Here is a 20,695-nt window from a genome sequence, read left to right on the forward strand (position 1 = left end):
GCAATTTGACTCCTACACGATCCAGATTGGCTACAAGAGATGTGAGTATGATTGTTGTGTTTATGTAAAGAGCCTAGATGATGATTCATTTATTTTTCTATTACTCTATGTGGATGACATGTTAATTGTTGCAAAGAGTATGAGTGAAGTCAATAAGTTGAAGTCTTTGTTGAGCAAAGAGTTTGACATGAAGGATTTAGATGCCACCAAGAAGATTCTTGGGATGGAGATTCATAAGGATAGAGCTTTAGGGAGATTATGTTTATCTCAGCATAGCTATGTCGAGAGAGTGTTGGAGAGGTTCAACATGGATAATGCAAAACCATTAAGTACACCTTTGGTGAATCATTTTAGATTGTTTACTAATTAGTGCCCAAAGACAGATGATGAAGTGAAATACATGTCAAAGGTTCCATATGCAAGTGCAGTGGGATGTTTGATGTATACTATGGTTTGTACAAGACCAGACTTGGCACAAGCTGTTAGTGTGGTGAGCAAGTTTCTGTCAAATCCGGGAATATTGCATTGGGATGCAATCAAGTGGACCTTTAGATACTTTAGGGGTACTACAGACTATGACATCATGTTCAACAAACAAGAGAGTGATTCTTCAATTGAGGGATACATGGATGCAGACTATACAAGAGACTTGGATGACAAGAGGTCTACCACGGGTTATGTATTCACTTTTGGTGGGGGGCTTATTTGTTGGAAGTCTATGATACAGTCTCTAGTTGCACTATCTACTATTGAGTCAGAATATATGGCAGTAGCTGAGGCTGCAAAGGAATCATTGTAGCTTACAGGATTGGTCAAAGAGTTGGGTATTCAGCAAGGTGGAGTTCAATTATATTGTGACAGTCATAGTGTCATTTCTTTGGCAAAGAACCAAGTGTATCATGCAAGGACCAAACACATAGATGTGAGGTTTCACAAGATCAAGGAATTGGTTTCTTATGGTGAATTGTTACTTAAGAAGGTTCACACTTTTGAGAATGCAACAGACATGTTGACAAAACCTATTACCACAGAAAAGTTCAAGCATTGCTTGAACTTGATTAATGTCTCCAGATGTTAGATAGGAGATGTCCCAACCTATTGTCCCAAGTGGAGTTCCAAGCTATGTTTTCTTTTCGTTTTTCCTAAGGGGTGAATATTCGCCAAGGTGGAGATTGTTGTAGTATGTGGCTCATATTTTTGGAATTTTTCAATACATGAGGTTTAGTATAAGTACCCTTTCTTGTAACCCTAATTTTTGGTGTAGTGAAAGTCATCAACCCTATTCCTGTGGACATAAACATTCTGTCGAACCATGTTAAACCTGGGTATTTTATTTATTTATTTATTTTTCTCTAATTTATTCATTAGGAATTGTTACAGGAATTACAACAAACTTCCAACCACAAAGTCTCAAAATGATGGTTTTGGTACAAGGTCAGAAGTTAAAAGTGTCTTGATTTTGAGCTTAGAAGAGGACTTAGTATGCACAAAGGACCCCAACAAGCATGCATAATCACTTGAGAAAGGAAGATATTAGAGCATTTATTCAAGCACATCACACGTTGCTAGGAGAAATTACAATATTCAAAAACAGTTACTAGCTCCTTAGATAGGCGTACTAGCTAGGCAGGCATTATTGAGTATCAGATTTCTCTAATACACTCATGTGTTAGACTAACACATTCAATGAGCCCCAATGTCGGACCATATATGTTAAAAGGCGAGAGATTTTTTTGCAACCATAACATTGAAAAACTAATGTTATCTTTAGTATATCACAACAACGTTCATTATTTCATAAACAAGGAAGTGAAAATACACTATTCATACCACATGATCAAAGAGAAATTAGCTACAATGTTGATGGTAACAATATCATTCACTATTTTCATTTTATTTTTCCTTACTATCATTATCCTTATTATTATAAACAGGAATAAGCCTCGAGGCCATTGGTAAAGATCTCCGCAAAGGCATCCATTTTAGCCTTGGGGAAGCACAACCCAATCTCAAAATCTTCCTTGTTATCTTTGCAACCATCAAGTGTAAAGTATCTATCTCGTGATATGGCTTCATATTTCTTAGGTCTACCCAACCCAAAATCCATATTATAAACCTCAAACCTTGGAGATCCAACTACTGCAGCCATTCGCATTCGGTTTAACGATTTCAAATCTGAGACCCATTTCTGTACACCTTTCAGAACTTCTCCTTTGTTCCGAACTCTCTCTTGAATAGCCTCCCGTATTGAGTTGGCTGCGACTATAAAGCCATCTTCCTGAATTAGTCGCGTACTCTTTGTGGTCGCTAAACCACCCATTAAGCAGTTACCAAAATAAGCTGCAGGTATAGGCGGGTCCAGAAGGGTCCGACAATCAGCCGTGAAAGCAAAATGCTCTAATTCATTTTCACCAACATCCTCACCACTTCTTGATCGAGCTTTGATCATGCAAGACCATACATAAGCACATATTACTGTAAAAGCTGAGACATGTGATTGCTTTGGGATTTGAGGAATAACCCATTTCTTGAGTCGTTGAACTTCAGCTCGGCGGAGTAAGAATGTGGCTCGGACACTATTGGTAGATAGCTGAGATTGACACTCTTCAAACTTCACTTTTCCAAAATAGTTCCAGAAGGTTGAGCGGAGCCCAATTGGATCCTTGACCACGGTCCTGTCATAGAACGGAAGGATTAGACTCTCTGCCAATGTTGCATCTCCACCCAGTTTGTTAATGGAAGCCCATGTTCTTGCAAACCGAAAGAATGTGTTCGCATCGCCTGCTATGTGATGAAATGTGAACCCAATACATATACCAGAGTTCGGAAAAAGTGTCACTTGAATAGCTAGGAGAGGGACAATTAATGGGCCAAAGGTTGTGGACGCTGGTGACATTTGGACAGCAAGAGGGTGAAAATCAATCTCATTTCGTTGATGATTTCCACTGAGATGATAGAAATCAAAGCTACCCTCTACAAAGGTTAATGAAACTGAGTCACCATCCTTATAACGAATTTCGGGTATGCTACAATCCAAAGGAAATATTAGATTCCCAGAGAGTGGAAAAAAATGCTTGAGAGTAAGAGAAAGTGAGTGTTTGAGGCGAGGAATGATGGTCTCCACAAAATAAGTCTTGGGATGGGAAAATTCATAAAAGAAAAAAAGTTTCATAAGAGGAAAATGGAGCCATGGCAAGTCAAAGAAGGTGAGTGGAAGTGACTTCCCATCAACACTGCCCGGAGGAGGAGCGATTCGGCAATGCTCAAGCACATGAACCATTCCAGATGAAGCCATATGTGATCAAATGCTACTTGCTATGTTTACTCGCATATTCCCAATCGTTTTAGTCTACAAATAGAGCATTCGGTAACGAGGTATCTTGGAATGGTAGTTGGAAAATGTTGAAAACAATTATTTTGAAAAGAAAAAACCAAAATTATTATTCTTGAAATATAAGAACTTCAAACATTTTAATGATAGGAACCATTCAAAATTAAGAAATTTATAAGGTATTAATTATTTTTATTCTTTCAAACAAAAATAATTTTTTTTAAAAATGTTTTAATTTCTAGTGCAAAATAAGAATTTTTTTCAACCATAGCTGAAGTTAATTAAGAAGAATTGAGATGATATATTTTTTTTTAGAATGGTTGTTAAAGGGCAGAGAGAATGGTTGGTATTTTTTTGAGATTGGTTGTTGAAGGCCAAATAGAATTGTAGGTTGAAAGGGGCTACAAAAAGGTGAAGGTTATCCATTACACATTGATTTCCAACCACAAAGTCTAAAATTGATATTAGGTTCCAACCCCAAAATCTAAAATTGATGGCCTTTATTGTCAACCATGGATTCGACCCAACCCTAGGGCCATGTCATCTATCAATTATATAATTTGATAACTTAGGGATGAAAGCCTGTGTGCCCTAATGAAGGTGTTTTTTTTTTTTTTTACCTTTTTTCGTTCTTTTTTTTTTCCTAGATTTTTCTTGTGTTTTTTTTTTATAAAAACTTTGCAGGAACGTATCCTAAAGCACTTTTATAGATAAAAATGGTGATTCACGTGGGAAATGAAAAGATAAAAAAGGGAAATGGTTTAGTTAACATGTTTTTGATAATAAAAAATAAACATTAAAAGTATTTCATAAATATATCTCATTAAAAAAAATGTTGAAAACAATTATTTTGAAAGAAAAAAAATACTAAAATTATTATTCTTGAAATATAAGAACTTCAAACATTTTAATGATAAGAACCATTCAATATTAAGAAATTTATAAAGGTATTAATTATTTTTATTCTTTCAAACAAAAATAATTTTTTTTTAAATGTTTTAATTTCTAGTGCAAAATAAGCTTCTTTTTTTTTTTCATTTCATTCTTGTTACTTAAATCGATTTACTTAACAATAGCTGAAGTTAATTAAAAAGAATTGAGATGATACATATTTTTTTAGAATGGCTGTTGAAGGTGCAAAGAGAATGGTAAGTATTTTTTTGAGATTGGCTGTTGAAGGCCAAATAGAATTGTAGGTTGGAAGGTGCCTACAAAAAGGTGAAGGTTATCCATTACACGTTAAGTTCCAACCACAAAGTCTAAAATTGATGGTCTTTATTGTCAACCATGGATTAGACCCTACCCTATTGCCATGTCATCTATCAATCATATAATTTGAGAACTTAGGGATGAAAGCCTGTGTGCCCCTAATGATATAGAAAAGCTTGATTATCCTGATGTAAATTGACAGGAGTTACTTGGAGAAGCAACTTTAGATTTAAGGAATTAACCTTGGGCCCCATAATTCAAAGCTTTGAATTTGTGAAGCAACTCAATTGTAGTCTTCTGTGTTGGTTCAATAATTATGTTAAATAGCAAAAGTTAAAAGCAATTAACAAGCAACAAACAATTTGTTTAGCGGAGTAAGGATTTGGTTTGAACAAATTTCCAAGTAGAGTGCATCGAGCAATTTCCTTGAAAGCATGTATCATAGATAAATGGAATATAGAGTTGATAGAATTTGATTCAAGATAGAGATTATTGAAACATATCTTCAATTCCTAAATGGTGTATTTTTTTTTTTTTATAAAATATTTTTAGTATTAAATTTTCTTAAAAAATAAAGTTATTATGAATATCTTTATAAATATTTTAACTCATTAATAGAAAACGTTATGAGATGGAGATTGACATGTAAAGACTGTATTGAATATATTAAGATCATGCGAGAAAGAATGAAACACATCCAATAAAGAAAGACCTCACAATTCAAGGTATATATACAAGGAGGAAAATATGAAATGTTTCAAAACCTAATGGTATATGATTTTTGTCATTTGTAGCATTTTTTATGATATAGTAAATCAATATTTATCATCCTCAAATGCATGCATGGTTAACTAGACAATGTTAAAACCTTCTGTTAGGAATTTGAGGTTAATCCAAACTATGGTAATCACCCTAAAGGCCGAGGGGAGGGGGGTGAGGGGGTAAATAGGGTGATGGTTTCTTTTTCACAAATTTAAACTATACAAAAATAAGAGACAATTATATGCTAATATATAATAAACAAAATAAACACAATTGCATATAATTTAAAAGAGTTAGGGAAGAGAGAGTGCAAACACGAGAGTTTATAGTGGTTCGGCACTTTCTTACCTACGTGCACTCTCCTCAACCTCCTAACCGAGTGAGGGTTCCACTATCTTGAAGCTTTAACCAAGCTTCCAATCTCTTTACAATTGGATTATGGTTTCAATTCACTCTCTTGGACTTTTGGCTCTAAGCACCCTTTACACTTCTCAAGAGTTATCCCACTCTTGAACAACCTCTCAAGTGATACCCCTCACTTGAGAAAATTCCTCTCAAAGATTTACAAATAAAATGATCTCTCAAAAATCCTAACACAAGAACTTTAAGCTCAAATGATACAAGAGAAATTAGGATTGAATGATGCACTAAAGATATGCAAGTTTTGGAATAATGGTGCACTCAAAAATACTCTTCCAAGGCTCAAATATAATCAAGAAAGATTTGGGAAGGTTTAGCTTGTGAAACAATGAAGTTTGGAGCCTTTTATAGAAGAAAAAAGTCATACTAGCCGTTGGGGGTTCGACCAGTTGACTAGCCGTTAGGGAAAGTGACCGTTGGGCCTCAACCGGACCTCGACCGGATCTCAACCGGTTGAGGTTCAACCTTGACCGGGAAGAGAAGGCCACTGGGAGAGAGAGAAACTTTTTGACCTCCCTCAATCGGTCCTCGACCGAACGAGCATAACCGGTCGACCGGTTGAACCGGTTGAGCCATTTTTTTGGCTCAACACTCAACCCTTTTCAATTTAAAACCTTTTAACACAAGTTTGAAAATCATTTAACACAAGGTTTTAGTTGAAAACATGAAATCATCCAATTCTTAAGATATTTAAAATAATATTACTCTTGGATGATTTTGGTGCATAAATAAAAAATGAAATGCATGAAAGTCCTAATGCACCAACAACCTTACAAAGAGATCCTAAGAAGTTTTGGTCTTGAAAAACTCTTCTCTTTGAGGTGGTCTTCTTCTTCATGATTTCTCCTTGGCTTGATTTGTCTTTGGATTACCACTTTGGAAGTCGTCTTGTCTAATCACACTTAAAATGTAGTCATTAGTTCTAAACCTTGTTTTGTTATCATCAAAATCAAGATTAACCAAACTTTGGTTTCACACCTTCTATATTTGTATTATTTTGAGTTTTGTGTTCTTGCACTACTATGTTGATATTGGAGTACTAACACAACATGTACTTTGATGAAAGTTTTCTCAGAGATGATGAAGTCATAAAACAAACAAACAAGAATCTAATAGTTTTACTTTTAGAAACAAAATTAAAGTTTTTATTATAAAAAGTCTCTTATTAAAGAGGTTGATAAAAATCTTTTAAATATGATAGTAAGGACTCCAAAAGGAAAGTGTTAATGATGATAAATAGAGCTAGTACACAATATTTTAAAAATTCTATATATGTTTTCTATATTTTGAGGATATTGCTTTCGCCGGTGCACGACTTAGGTAGACAAACATAATTTCATTATATCTATCTTGGAGGTGTGCTTGCCAAACTCTTGTGCATAATAGAATCAGTGGAGGCAAATAACATCTCAAGGAAAGCGACTCTGTAACACATCTTATAGCACTTCCTGTTCCAATTTTATTATTTGCATTATTTCCTTTTGTACTATATTAACTTCAATATTATTATACCCACAAATTTTCTCCTACAACCAGAACATTTTATCACTTCAGAAGGCATGTATATAGAGTTTGCAATCAAAGTAACCCTTTTTAAACTTAAAAAAAAAAAAAAAAAAAAAGTTTTCAATCTAAATTCGTGTTGAAAATTTCATCAAAGTAATATGTACATGTCAACTTCCATTTAGTCATTTTTTTCGTCTCAAAACTACGATAAGTAATTATGATTTTAACTTTAAGATAAAACCACATTCATCAACTATGATGCTGGTAACTTTAATTTTAACTTAAAGATAATACTACAACTAGTAATTATGGTTTAATGATATAAAGAAAAATTTAAAATATAATAAAATGAAAATTAATGTAAATGAAATATTAGATCGATGAATATTTTAAAAAATAACTTGGATATAAGATTTATATTTTAAAAAAATGATTATTTTTCCCCCAAACTCCATGTATATTTCGGTCATGTATTACTTTGACCCATGAAGGGCAGGCTATGGTAGAATTAACTAAGTATTAGATGCTTTATGATTTAAAATGGTGATCTCTTTAAAAACAAAATGGTTTAGAAAAGATTATTTACTTCAATTTATTATTTTTAATTTCAAGTTACAATATTAAGTTATTTCACCAAAAGCATTTAACATACTTAATAATTTAAATTAAGTTATCAAATTAATTTATTAAATATGAAAAAAAAAACATTTTTTTTAACATTTTTGTTTTAGTACTTTTCAGGAACTAAACATGGTCTAAGTGTTTATATTAGGCATATTAAAAACCATGACATACTTTCTCTTATTTCTATTATTCCAATAGGTCTAAATAGTACTTTGATACAACATCTATTAATTTTTGGTGGGAAAGATTTAAGTATGCATATTTCACATTTGGTTGTAAGAGATAATATAGATACATTGGAATGAGCTAGAATTATTAGTTATAACAATTTCAATCAAACAATAAAGACATAAAAAATAAAAAAATCCTACCAAAAATTAAAAACAAAAAGAGAGGATATATTAGGAAATAATTTATAACATGGGATATTTTTTCATAAAAGGCATACAATTAGACACATATAAAAGTAAACATATAGATATAGATTAACTCCAACTTGAATCAACGACTAGTTAATGCAACATCAGTCTGAGGACGGATAAAAAGAAAGAAGAAAGAAAAGTGCATCCTTACCAATTTTGCTAAACTTGGAACCCATTAGCAAAGATATCCTCAAAGGCATCCATCTTAATCTTGGGAAGATTCAAGCCAATCTCAAAACTTTCTTTGTCATTTTTGCACTCATTAAGTGAGATGGAACCTGTCATATCTATCGACACCACCTCACTTTTCTTAGGCTTCCTCAACCCGAAATCTATATCATAGACTGCAAAACTTTTTATCTTATATGACTTCTTTTATATATAATTATCAATAACTTAATGTTTCAGGTGCCATGCTCCACCTGGTTTATTTAAGTATCTCTAAGTGAGCGTTTTTTTTCTCATAAAACTAGATTCTTAAATCCAATCTTTTCTTCACGCATGTTTCTTTCACAAAATTAAATTTTGAAAATTCTATTGAGATTGATTCTTCCCTCTTTTTTCATTCTAATCGCCCCACCATTTTATAAAGGAATCCTATTCATTTGTCCTTGTGTACAGTCCACATACAATTAATAAATAAGTAAATAATAACCTTTTTTTTCACTAGTGTTGTGAATGGTATGACCCACTGTTAAAATTTACTCAAGGGTGTTTATGCTTAAAATGTTTTTAATAAAAGTGGTTTTTTAAAAAATATTTTTAAAAGTATTATTAAGAATTTGTTTGATAATAATTTTAAATATTTTTAATTTTTATAATACTTAAAAAAAATTATCTTTTAAATATTAGAAAAATTAGAAACATTTTTTAAAATCATTATCAAACATATTATAAAATAAGTTCAAATAATTTTTCAATATTATAAATGATTTTTCATATTTTTATAAATGGTTTCTAGATTTTGTAAAATACCTTAAAAAAATTTCAAATACACTTTTTAAGTTAAAAGTAGTTTTGAGAACAACTATCAAACATACTCTTTAGTTCTATCAAGTAATAATCTAGTTAATTCAACGAGTAATATATCTTATTTATTTAAAAAATTAATCCAATTATATAATTCACAAAATGTCAAGAGTCTAGCTCCTTCATAGGGGTTGAAGGATGTAGCACCCTTGGATATTTTATTTTTATTTTTTTTGTATTGAATTACAGGTTTACCCTTGTTATATTTTATCCTCTTATGGTTTATGATTTCATTAGAGAGAAAAAAAAAAAAAATCGTGTGTGCAACCCTAATGGAAAAGAGAAGAAAACCTTAATCATTATAACTTTTTATTTTCATTTGATTAATCAATTCTTGAACATTAGTGTATTCTATGAACATAGAAATCATAATAATCATCAAACCTTCTTAAAATCTCTTTATCTTTATTTATATTTGTTCCTATGTGTTGAATTAACACTATTAACTAATATAGATTTATTCAATGTTTAATATGTGAATTTTACAAGATGTAACATGTAAAAATTGAAACATCCTTAGTAATATTGTTTGGCTATCTCTTTATATTATATAATCTAAAATTTAATTCTTAACTATGCTAATAAGAAACAAATTCTAAGGCTAATAGGCTGTCTAATAATGACTCGATAATTTAATTTAAATTGTTAAATATATTTAATAAAATAACTTAATATTACAATTTAAAATTAAATATAATTTGGATGATCAATTTAATAACTTATGACTTAACAAAATAAACGTAATGTGACTTAAAGTCATCTTAAGTCATTAAATATTAAACTTTATCAAACATCATTCCTTTAAGTTAAACTCTTATTAATGGATAATTAATGTTAATAATATTATTATAATAAGTTCCAATAAGCTTTTTTTATATTTTGAGGGGGATAATACGTATCTATCAACCAATTTGTAATCATAATTATATAATTATAAAATAAAAGAATTTCCTTGGCATGGTGGATGGAATTGATTAAGAAAAAATAAAGAAAAATTGTTTTTTGATTTTCTTTTAAATATAATTATTAATAACTTAATGTTTCCGGGTGCCATGTCACTTGGTTGATTGCACATCTCAATGACATCGATGTTTAAATTTTAAAACATGATTTCAATAGTGATTAAAATGAAGAACTTTTCTTTTTCTTGATAATGAATAAAAAAATATATATTGAGAATGAATTTTTAAATACAACTTTGTCTTTCAGTGAATTTTTTTTATTAATTAAATGTCAATATGTGTTGAATTAATACTATTGTAAACTAATATACATTTACTCAATGTTAATTTTAAATTATAAAATAATTCAATTTTTAAGATGTGAATTTTAGGGGATGTAACATGTAAAAAGTGAAGCACCCTTATTAACATTGTTGGACTATCTCTCTATTTTGAAGTAAAATGTTGCATCTTCAACACAAGAAGGAAATGGAGACTAACAAATTTGAAACTTAATTGCACTCCACACCCATATGAAAAGAATAAACAAAGTTTATTTTCTTATTACAATTTTACTAATCGTAAATCTTGAGACCATTAACAAAGATAGAGGTAAAAACATCCATCTTAGTCTTGGGAAATGATAAGCCAATCTCGACATCTTCTTTATTGTTTTTGCCTTCATTGAGTGATATGGATTTTGTCACGTCTATCGATATGATTTCTCCCTTGCAAGGTCTGCCTAACCCAAAATCTATACCATAACACGAAAACTTTGGCGATCCAGCGACTCCAAATATTCTCTTTGGATTTAAAGATTTATAATTCGACATCCATTTCTCCAACCCTTTCAGAATTCCTTCTTTGTTTCGAAGTCTTTCTTGAATTGCCTTTCCTATAGTATTGGCTGCAACTATGAAGCCATCTTCTGTAATCAGTTCCAAACTCTTCACTGTCGCTGAACATGGAGCCAAGCAATTACCGAAATAGTTTGCAGGTATGGGTGGATCAAAATAGGCTCGACAGTCCCCCACAAAAGCCAAATGCTCCGGCTCATTCTCACCCACATCTTCACCACTCTTTGCTCGAGCTTTAGCCATGCAAGCCCATACATAAGCGCATGCTACTGTAAAACTTGATACATGTGATAACGTAGGGCATTTGGCTGCAACCCATCTTTTGAGTCGCTGGAGATCCTCTTGGCTGAGTACAAATGTGGCTAGGACGTTGTTTGTAGGAGGCCGAGGTCGATATCCTTCGAACTTTATCTTCCCCACTTGGTTCCAAAAAATGGACTCTATTCCAAGAGGGTCCTTCACCACAGTTCTATCATAGAAAGGGAGAATACGATCTTGTAACATGGCGGTCTCTTCTCCTAGTTTATTAATTGAAGCCCATAGCCGTACGAATTGAGAAAATGTATTGCCATCTGCAACAGAATGGGGAAAGGTGAATCCCAAAGAAATTCCAAAGTTAGGAAAAAGAGTCACTTGGATGGCCAGAAGGGGAGCGGCTAGTATGCTAGAGGACATGGAGACAGGTGATAATTGTGGTACAAGAGGATGAAATTCAGCAACATTACGAGGGTGATTGCCGATCAAATAATTAAAATCTCTGGTACTCTCAGCAAAGATTAATGAAACTGAATCACCATCCTTGTAGCGAATTTCAGGCTTGGTGAAGTTTGGAGGAAATATTAGATTTCCAGCAAGAAAGTAAAAGTGCCTGAGAGCGAGTGAAAGAGAGTGCTTGAAGTTAGGAATTATGGCTTCTATGAAGTGGGTCTTGGGGTGGGGGAATGCATAAAAGATAAGACTTTCCATCAAATGGGAATGCAGCCATGGCATGTCGAAAAAGGTGAGAGGAAGTGACTCTGACTTCTCATCAACCATGACCGGAGGTGGAGCGACCTGGCAGCGCTCTAGGACATTTACCGTTTCAAATAAAGCCATGTGAGCAAGATGATACGAAAATGCTACAGAAGTACTGCAAATTTATACAAGTTTTGATCATCTTAGGCTACATAAAATACAAGATGAGGTACACACGCAGGCATTTTTCCTAAAAAAAAAACTGAAGGGTGCCCAACTTGTGACCATTTTATAAATTTGGTGGCAGATTCGGAATGAATAATATTGGTGGTAGCGGAAGAGTCTGCCTCAAATGATGGGGTTTTTCTATGTTCCATGTGCCTCGTGTGCCTCATGATGCAAATTTAGGGATGCCAAAAGATTCGGTGGTTCAATTATTTATATTTATTCTCATTCTTGTCTATACCGTTTATTCATTTATTTATAATTATTTTTCAAAAAATTTATATTTTATATGAATAATTTTTAAATTTTGATATTTAATTTGCTGGCTTAACTGTACCTTCATGTTTAAAAATTTTCAAATTGATAACATTAATAATTTTTTTCCCTTGACTATCTCATCATCGTTTACTTCTCTATTGAAGTGAATAAAAAAATGACTAGTGGAATTAGTTTTTTGATGTTACCTTTCAACAGTTTTAACATTAAAATCCATTGGAAAATAAGATTGAGATCTGAGAATGATTTTTTCCCCTTTGTTTTTTCCACTTTGATCAACTCCCTGACTTACTTTAATAAGATGGTGTCATAAGTGATACCAATTAATTTGATTAAAGAAATAACTAATTGGAATTATTGCAAGTTGTTGTATAATAATATTTCTTCTAAAAAATGGTCTATACATTTATTTGAGAATTATTTTCTATTTTTGAAAATAAAAATAAAAATAATTTAAAGTATTATTTGGATATATTACATATTTTTGTTATAAAAATAGAAAAAATGAGTTTATATAAAATACAAAAACTCTTATATAATTATTCTTAAATTTTGCTTTTTTACTTGAAAGATACAAATTTTTAAGTATTAAAATTATTAGAAGTGCTTCTTAAAATTACTACTAAACGGATTTTAAGTGAGTGTTTAATAAATCAATTTAATAACTTATAGTGATTTAATAACTTAATTTAAGTTATTAAATAAATTAAGTATGTTTAATAAAATAACTTAATAGCATGACTTAAAGTAAAAATAATTTTAAGTAATAAATAAAAATAATTAACTTATTTTTAAGTTTATATTTTTATTTTACCTTTTTATTGTCATTTGCCCTAATTATTTCCACTATCTCTATTGCTACCCTAATTATAATTTATGAAGATAAAGATGTCAATGTGATGTTGTGGAATAAATTTTAAGTTAATTTTGTCAAAAAATCTTAATACTTAAAATAAAAATTAAGTAATAAGTTTTAAATCAATAACTTAAGTATAATTTAACTTAAAGTCAACTTAAATCATTAAGTATTAAGTTTTATAAAATACTTCCTAGATATAAACTAGTCTAAGGTTGAGTAAGTATGCACATGCTCAAATTTAAAAAAGAAAAACAACAAATTTAAGAATAATTCTTCAACTAGATATAGGTAGTTATTCATAATATGTATATATATATATATATATAAATTAAAATTGATTTTATGCAACTTGAAACTGCATTGTATGATTGAATTAAATATATATAATTGAAAAAAACTTAAAAATCTATTTTTATTATATTTGTTGGGGACCAAGTGTAGCCCATGGTCCCTGCATTAGGGTTAGAGCAGGCTTCCCTTTCAGCATTTGGGGCCAAGCCCATTTCATTGTAGAGGCTCACACTAGACAAAATGAAAGGCCCATGAGTTTGGCCTACAAAATTCTCAAATGGGCCCAAAGCACAACATATTAATTCTGACTGGGCTGGCAGCCCACGCTTATTGGGCTTCTCTCAAGGTCTTGCATTTCTTTTTTTTTTTCTTTTTTTCTCACTTCTATTTCACATACAAAACACAAGCTACGAATTTTGATACCTCTACTATTCCAACCTACGAATTTATATTAGTCTCACTAAAACATAATTGAATCAAGTTTGGTCCCAACTATAACTAAGTTACTTTCCATGCAAAAATCCATCAAGTTAGCTACAACTTGTACTGGGCCTGCTTGTTCCCGATCCAATTAATTTGTCCGTTTGACATGCCCAAACCCAACTCCTTTATATTAGAACACATAAATAGTTCATTTCTTACATTAAAAGTTCTTAAGAATTAGTTAGGGATAACCATGAGGTGGATTTTTTAGGATACCCACCTCATCCTCACCCTACCCTTAATAGGATGAGTTTGAAATTTAAATATATTGATTTTAGATGAGTTTGGATTTTTTTTTAATACTCCGCGTGGGTTCAGGGCAAATATAGATATTGTCTTATTCTACCCCACCGTCCCCATTATATAAAAAATTAAGTTTTAAAAACTATTTTAAAATTTTCAAAAAATAAATTAATAAACTAACAAGGGGGATGGATATGGAAAATTCACATACGTGTCCCACCCCATCTTGTTTAATTTTTTAAATGGGATACGAATGAAAACTATTTTAAATAAACGACATTGGATTGGGATAGAGGCGATCCTCCCTAATCCATCTCGTTGTTATCCTTAGAATTAATCACCATCCCTTCATTTTTTCAATTATTAACTAAACTAGGATTAATGTGAATTATAATCACCCCAACCCTAGGGTTATCTTTCTCTCCTTATATTTCACTGTCGACCTGCATGCAAAACAATGACACGAGACACGTAGACCATTGACCTCCACAACGTGTAATGTTTACATGAAATATGCATAATCCCAATGCTAGACACGATTTAGGGTTTTTTTTTTTTCTATAATAAAATGTTCATGGAATGACTGATTGTACATTAAGAATCTAGATTAGACCTTATTTGGATTCAGTGTATGGAATTAAAGAATAATGGTCATACATACATTACGTACCACGTACTTTGATCTCGTATCAGTCATAAACCACAAAATATGGGAAGACCTAAGAGGCTAGTAATATTCAAATTGGTTGTTGCAGCATTAGCAGCCATGCAACAATAAGTTAATAGCATTCAATAACTACCACAAAAACATAATGTATTTTTTAGTCAACTTTGAGGACGTGGACGCCTATTTAGGGTAAACCATGCACAAGCAAACAATAGATTTAGGACAAATAATTACCCCAATCAGCATATCATGTAAGCAAAAATCTTGTATATTAGTTGAGATTATGAACCCTAAAGGATAATCTCAATTTGACAAGAATGCTTGTGTCGGCTTTCAACTCAATTAGATATGAAGCTCAACGATGCATGCATTCTCTAATTTAATTACTTTATTTATGTGTCTGCGTCGTCATTGCTAAAGTTCATGAACCCTAAAAAAAATAACATTATAGATCAAATGTGATGTCTTGAAACCAAATAAGGGGGCAAGAGATAAATTAATCATATCTTATATAATAATGGAAATGATGTAAGAAAATATGTGTACATCATTTCTAAAGCCAAAACTTAATTAATAAATGTTGATCAATCTAAAAATGTTTGCAGCTTGGTGACCAACATGTACACCCAACATTATCATTGACGTGTAAACATATGTGCATGGCCATAAACTACGTGTCTAATAGTCTATCATAATCTTAATGAAAGTGATGAGCTAGGTTTATTTTTTTATTTTTTCTTATCCATAAGAAAATGTTTAAGCCATGAGCTAGGCTTTCTTTTTTATCATCCATAAGAAAACAAATATTAATTAAAGATATGCTTATTATAACATTAGGAACAAACACTTTGTCCTAATGGCTATACTTTGAATACTGGTGGCTACACTTTGTCCACCACATACTTGGATCTCGTATCAGTTATAGACCAGGAAATATATGAACACATAAGAGGCTATTAATATTCAAATTGGTTGTTGCAGCAGTGGCAACCGTGCAACTATAATTTAACAACATTCATATAACTAGCTACCATAAAAAATAATATATATATATATATATATATATATATATATAGTCAACTTAGAAGACGTGGATGGCTATTCAAGATAGACCATGCACAAGCAAACCCTAGATTTAGGATAAATAATTTCACCAACTAGCATATTATGTAAGCAAATCGTGTATATTAATTATGGTTATGAACCCTAAAGGATAATCTCCTTTCGATGACGAAGGCTTGTGATGACATTCAACTCAATTAAGGTATGGATTTCAAGACGGTGCATGCATTACCAAGCTTATTGTATTCTTCCATTTTTAAACCCTAATTAAAAATTAAAATTACAGAAAAAATGTGATGTCTTTTGGACAACAAACAGGGAGACAAAAGATTAATTAAATACATTTGATAAGGATTAGCAAAGACCGATATTAATATTAAAAAAAACCATTACGATAGACTTGTTTAATTAAAAGAATTTTAATCCTCAAATATAATATCGAAAGAATATTTTTATTTAATTAAAATTTTAAAACTACCGAAGTATCCTTTAGTCTAACTTACTTTTACTTTTTCTACTACTGATAAAAGTTATTAGAAAGGTTCTATCCTCAAGACATAATTTTCTTTGGAAGGAAAACTAGCAATATTTTAGCATCTTTCTTTAGGAGTATCATTCAAGTTAGTTTAAAACAAACAGTTCTCTAAAGTCTAACTTCAGAGGCTGCAACCTGGGTTTTGACCCTTGAAGAGCATGCGAATCTCTATAGATTGGAAATGAATATAATAGTATTTGACCAAAGCCTGGGAAAGTTAGATAGATGGTGGATGAAACAAACACCTGATTTTCGATGACTTTCAATACTTAGAATTTCTCATAAAATGTTCAAAACCTTACTTGTTATGGTGGATAAGTGGCCATTTGTACAGTTGTTGTTCATGGAAAACTGTCCAAGTAATCAAGGCACTGTTGAGATTCATGTGATTAAAGTGATTCTAAGCTTCTAATACTCAGATTATTGAGGGGAGAGAGAGAGAGAGAGAGAGAGAGAGGGGGGGTGGGGTTTGTTTGACTTGTGAGGTGGAGGACACATGTCCTATGAGTGTATATGCAAGGTGGCTAGACTCCTGTGAATGGAGAGAGAGAGAGAGAGAGAGAGGGAGGGAGAAGGGCGTTTGACTTGTGAGGTGGAGGACACATGTCCTACGAGCTTACATGCAAGGTGGCTAGACTCCTGTGGAATGGTTTTTGGTAGGTGGTGTGATGTGTAGGGCTTGACCTTTTGTACGGATACACCTGTAAAGGGGATGGAATACCATGTTTTTTTTAATAGAAAATTTGCTTATGCTGCGTATATGTATGTATATCCCTTTTAACCATTATAGGAAGGTTGAAAATGGGTTGGAGAAAAAATTATTTGTAATTAAGATATGAGAATTTTTCTCTCTTTTTATTTATTGGAATGAAAAAATTGGCATAGAGGAATTTGTACATTTTAAAACTTTTGTCATTTTGTTGGTAATGATAAAAAAATAATTTAAAAAAACTATGGACTTATTTGATAATTATTTTTCAAAACAGATTTAAAAAATAGTTTTTAAGAACTATTTTATAATATTTTATAAAATAAAGGTTTATTTGATAATTTAAAATATTTTAATGTTTTTAAATATATTTTAAAAATAAATTTTATATCTTGTACTTTATTTTTAATTATTCTTCGTATTTATATAATTATTTTTTAAAAGAACCTTGAGAAAATAAATGAAAACAATAAAAAATATTAAATCTTATGATTATTAAGAACTCAACGGGACCTTCCCTCTCGAATCAAACAAACTTGGCTAAAGAAGGGCGTGGGTCCCATTGAGTTTTTACGTTTTCATGTCGACAACTCAATTCATCCGATTACTACATGGATGAACCCAATCCGAAATATGAACCATAAAAGAAAATGCCTATTAAACTGATCACAGGAATACCAATTACAGTACCTATTAGCCAAAGATGAATCCTTTCAGTAATATCGGTCATTTACCCCACTTCCCTCCACATTTCATCAAATGGTCATGCTAGAGACATGAACAATCATGGATAATTATGAGATGAGATCCTTCCGCTTTTTTATTTTAAGAACAAAAATTTGGTTGCCAAACTTGTATTTTTCTATTTTTTATCTTTATTTTTTATTTTTTTGTGTTCTGGAACTTGAAAACAATTACCGGATAAAACATACATCATTTTATGCAATAAAAATCATTTAAAAGTTTATATATTTTCAAAATGGTAGAGAAATAAATTTGGGATTTTATATTTTTCTTTTTCTAATGATTTTCCCCATTACTTTCAGAACACTCATTTTGACATTTCCATTTCTTTCCTTACAGCATAATATGAACTGGAAAATCCTTAGACTAGAACCATGCTGATGACAGCCAAACGTAATCTAGCTTGGAAGCTTCCTGGATTGTCCTCATTCATTCATTTCCAAGTCCAAAGAAGAGAAAATTAATACAATTTTAAACAAAGAAACAGACAAAAACATTTTCTTTCTCAAGGCCATAAAGCACCTATCTACCCTACCGTCCAATCAATCTGGCTAGGACATGTTAAAATTAAAAAGTTCAAATCCATGCTTACTTGTCATTTTTCTTCAATCATATTCCACTCTGAGATAGCCATCTCCCTTCACACAGTCACCATTGTGAAAGAGAGGGACTTGCAATAAGGTCGGCGCCTTACATTGACTTCAATCTCTCCTTCTCAACTATATATACCAAGGTCTTCTTCTTATTTGGACCTACAAATTCACTTCTGCTGCAAACCCTTTTCTTCCTTGAATAACTTGTAACTTCCCTCCTCGATCAGCTCCATCCTTTCTTTTTTTCCATTAGTTTCCCAGGAAACAAACACCATCACCGCCATAGCCAATGGGGAGAGCACCTTGCTGTGATAAAAATGGACTCAAGAAAGGTCCATGGACCCCTGAGGAAGATGATAAGCTCAGCCATTATATCCAGCTGCATGGCCCTGGCAACTGGAGAACTCTTCCAAAGAATGCTGGTACTTTAACTATATCTCTATATACTTCTACAACAAAGTTAAATTTTCAATCCATGGTGAGGAATTCTTATCATTTTTCTTTTTCTTCTTATTTTCATAGGGCTACAAAGATGTGGGAAGAGTTGCCGTCTTCGATGGACTAATTACTTGAGACCTGATATAAAGAGAGGAAGATTCTCATTTGAAGAAGAGGAGACAATAATTCAATTACACAGTATTCTTGGAAACAAGTAAGATCCCTTTTTTCAGAATTTTCTTGTATTTTCTCTTTTTGGTTATCTTGATAAATTCTAATCTTCTAGGTCTTTTTATCGATCATCCTCAGGTGGTCAGCAATTGCAGCTCGCTTGCCCGGAAGGACCGACAACGAAATCAAGAATTACTGGAACACCCATATAAGAAAGAGGCTTCTACGAATGGGAATCGATCCGGTAACACATAGTCCTCGACTTGATCTTCTGGACATATCATCTCTTCTCAGCTCATCTGTATGCAGTTCATCCCAACTCAATTTTTCGAACTTGCTTGGAATCCAAACTCTGGTAAATCCAGAACTGCTGAGACTTGCTTCCACCCTTTTGTCATTGAAACATGAAAATCCACATTTTCCACAAAATCCTCAAATTTGGAATTCCCAAGTTCAGAACCAAATCAACACCCCGCCATTGCAGTCCAATCAGTTCCACGCCACTCCAACTCAAGAAGCTGCAGCCATGCAGGCCAATACAGAAGGGCTTCCATCAAATTTGGCAAACCCCAGCTACCAAAATTTCACACCCTCAAATTTTGATGAAAGCCTTGCTTCCTTACCAAACTATGGCTTCATCAATCCATCCGAAACCTCGACTTTCCAATCACTTGAGAATCAAAACAACGATCTTTACTACAACAATAACCAGGGTTTCGGCTTTGACTCGGTTATATCAACTCCGATATCAAGCCCTACTCAATTGAATTCATCGTCCACCTTCATCAACACCGGCAATGAAGATGAGAGGGAAAGCTACTGCAGCAGCATGTTGAAGTTTGAGATTCCCGAGAGTTTTAACATCAGTGAATTCATGTAAATAATGCCTAGAATTTAAGAGAAAGTATATTGGAATCAATGTCTTATTGGTATTATCATGTTTTTGTGTTTGGTTTATTTAGTTGATCCTATCATGTGGATAACTTGAACTTCTTGTGTAATTCTTTTCTTAGTCGTGTTGAAATAACAGTATCCTATTTTCTTGGTGTGAAATCGATCGAGTTGTATGAGTTCTTCTTCCTATTAAATATGATAGAATTAAATCTAATTTCACAATATATTTCTAAGTGAAATTTAAATCATAAATTTTTCTCTTATGAAATCAATAATGTTTATCCATTACATGGAAAATAGGCTTCTTCTTCTTCTTCTTCCATTCTTCTTAAACCACAAGGCCAAGCAATCGCCTTTTCCGGACTAGTTTTCAACAGCTCATTGCACTTATCCTTGAACAGGAAAAAGGACATGCACTTTTTTCAAAAGTTCACCTACCAACGTACAAAG

The 20,695-nt window shown here is 32.1% G+C and overlaps 3 protein-coding genes across 3 annotated transcripts; 1 reads left to right on the plus strand and 2 right to left on the minus strand.

The window, feature by feature from the left end:
• Positions 1-1,747: 1,747 nt before the first annotated feature.
• On the minus strand, positions 1,748-3,313 carry LOC117926170 (phenolic glucoside malonyltransferase 1-like). The gene has a single exon (XM_034845247.1). The coding sequence runs from the start codon at positions 3,293-3,295 to the stop codon at positions 1,925-1,927; it is 1,371 nt and encodes a 456-aa protein (XP_034701138.1). The 5' UTR covers positions 3,296-3,313; the 3' UTR covers positions 1,748-1,924.
• Positions 3,314-10,776: 7,463 nt separating this feature from the next.
• Positions 10,777-12,204, minus strand: LOC117926169 (phenolic glucoside malonyltransferase 1-like). The gene has a single exon (XM_034845246.1). The coding sequence runs from the start codon at positions 12,194-12,196 to the stop codon at positions 10,820-10,822; it is 1,377 nt and encodes a 458-aa protein (XP_034701137.1). The 5' UTR covers positions 12,197-12,204; the 3' UTR covers positions 10,777-10,819.
• A 6,720-nt stretch (positions 12,205-18,924) lies between these two features.
• On the plus strand, positions 18,925-20,352 carry LOC117927166 (transcription factor MYB41-like). Its single transcript, XM_034846587.1, has 3 exons — positions 18,925-19,164; positions 19,265-19,394; positions 19,490-20,352. Exons 1-3 carry the CDS (start codon positions 19,032-19,034, stop codon positions 20,229-20,231), a joined length of 1,005 nt encoding a protein of 334 aa, XP_034702478.1. The 5' UTR covers positions 18,925-19,031; the 3' UTR covers positions 20,232-20,352.
• Positions 20,353-20,695: the final 343 nt, after the last annotated feature.

The sequence above is a fragment of the Vitis riparia genome, chromosome 12 (assembly GCF_004353265.1).
Source record: "Vitis riparia cultivar Riparia Gloire de Montpellier isolate 1030 chromosome 12, EGFV_Vit.rip_1.0, whole genome shotgun sequence".
NCBI classification, from domain to species: domain Eukaryota; kingdom Viridiplantae; phylum Streptophyta; class Magnoliopsida; order Vitales; family Vitaceae; genus Vitis; species Vitis riparia.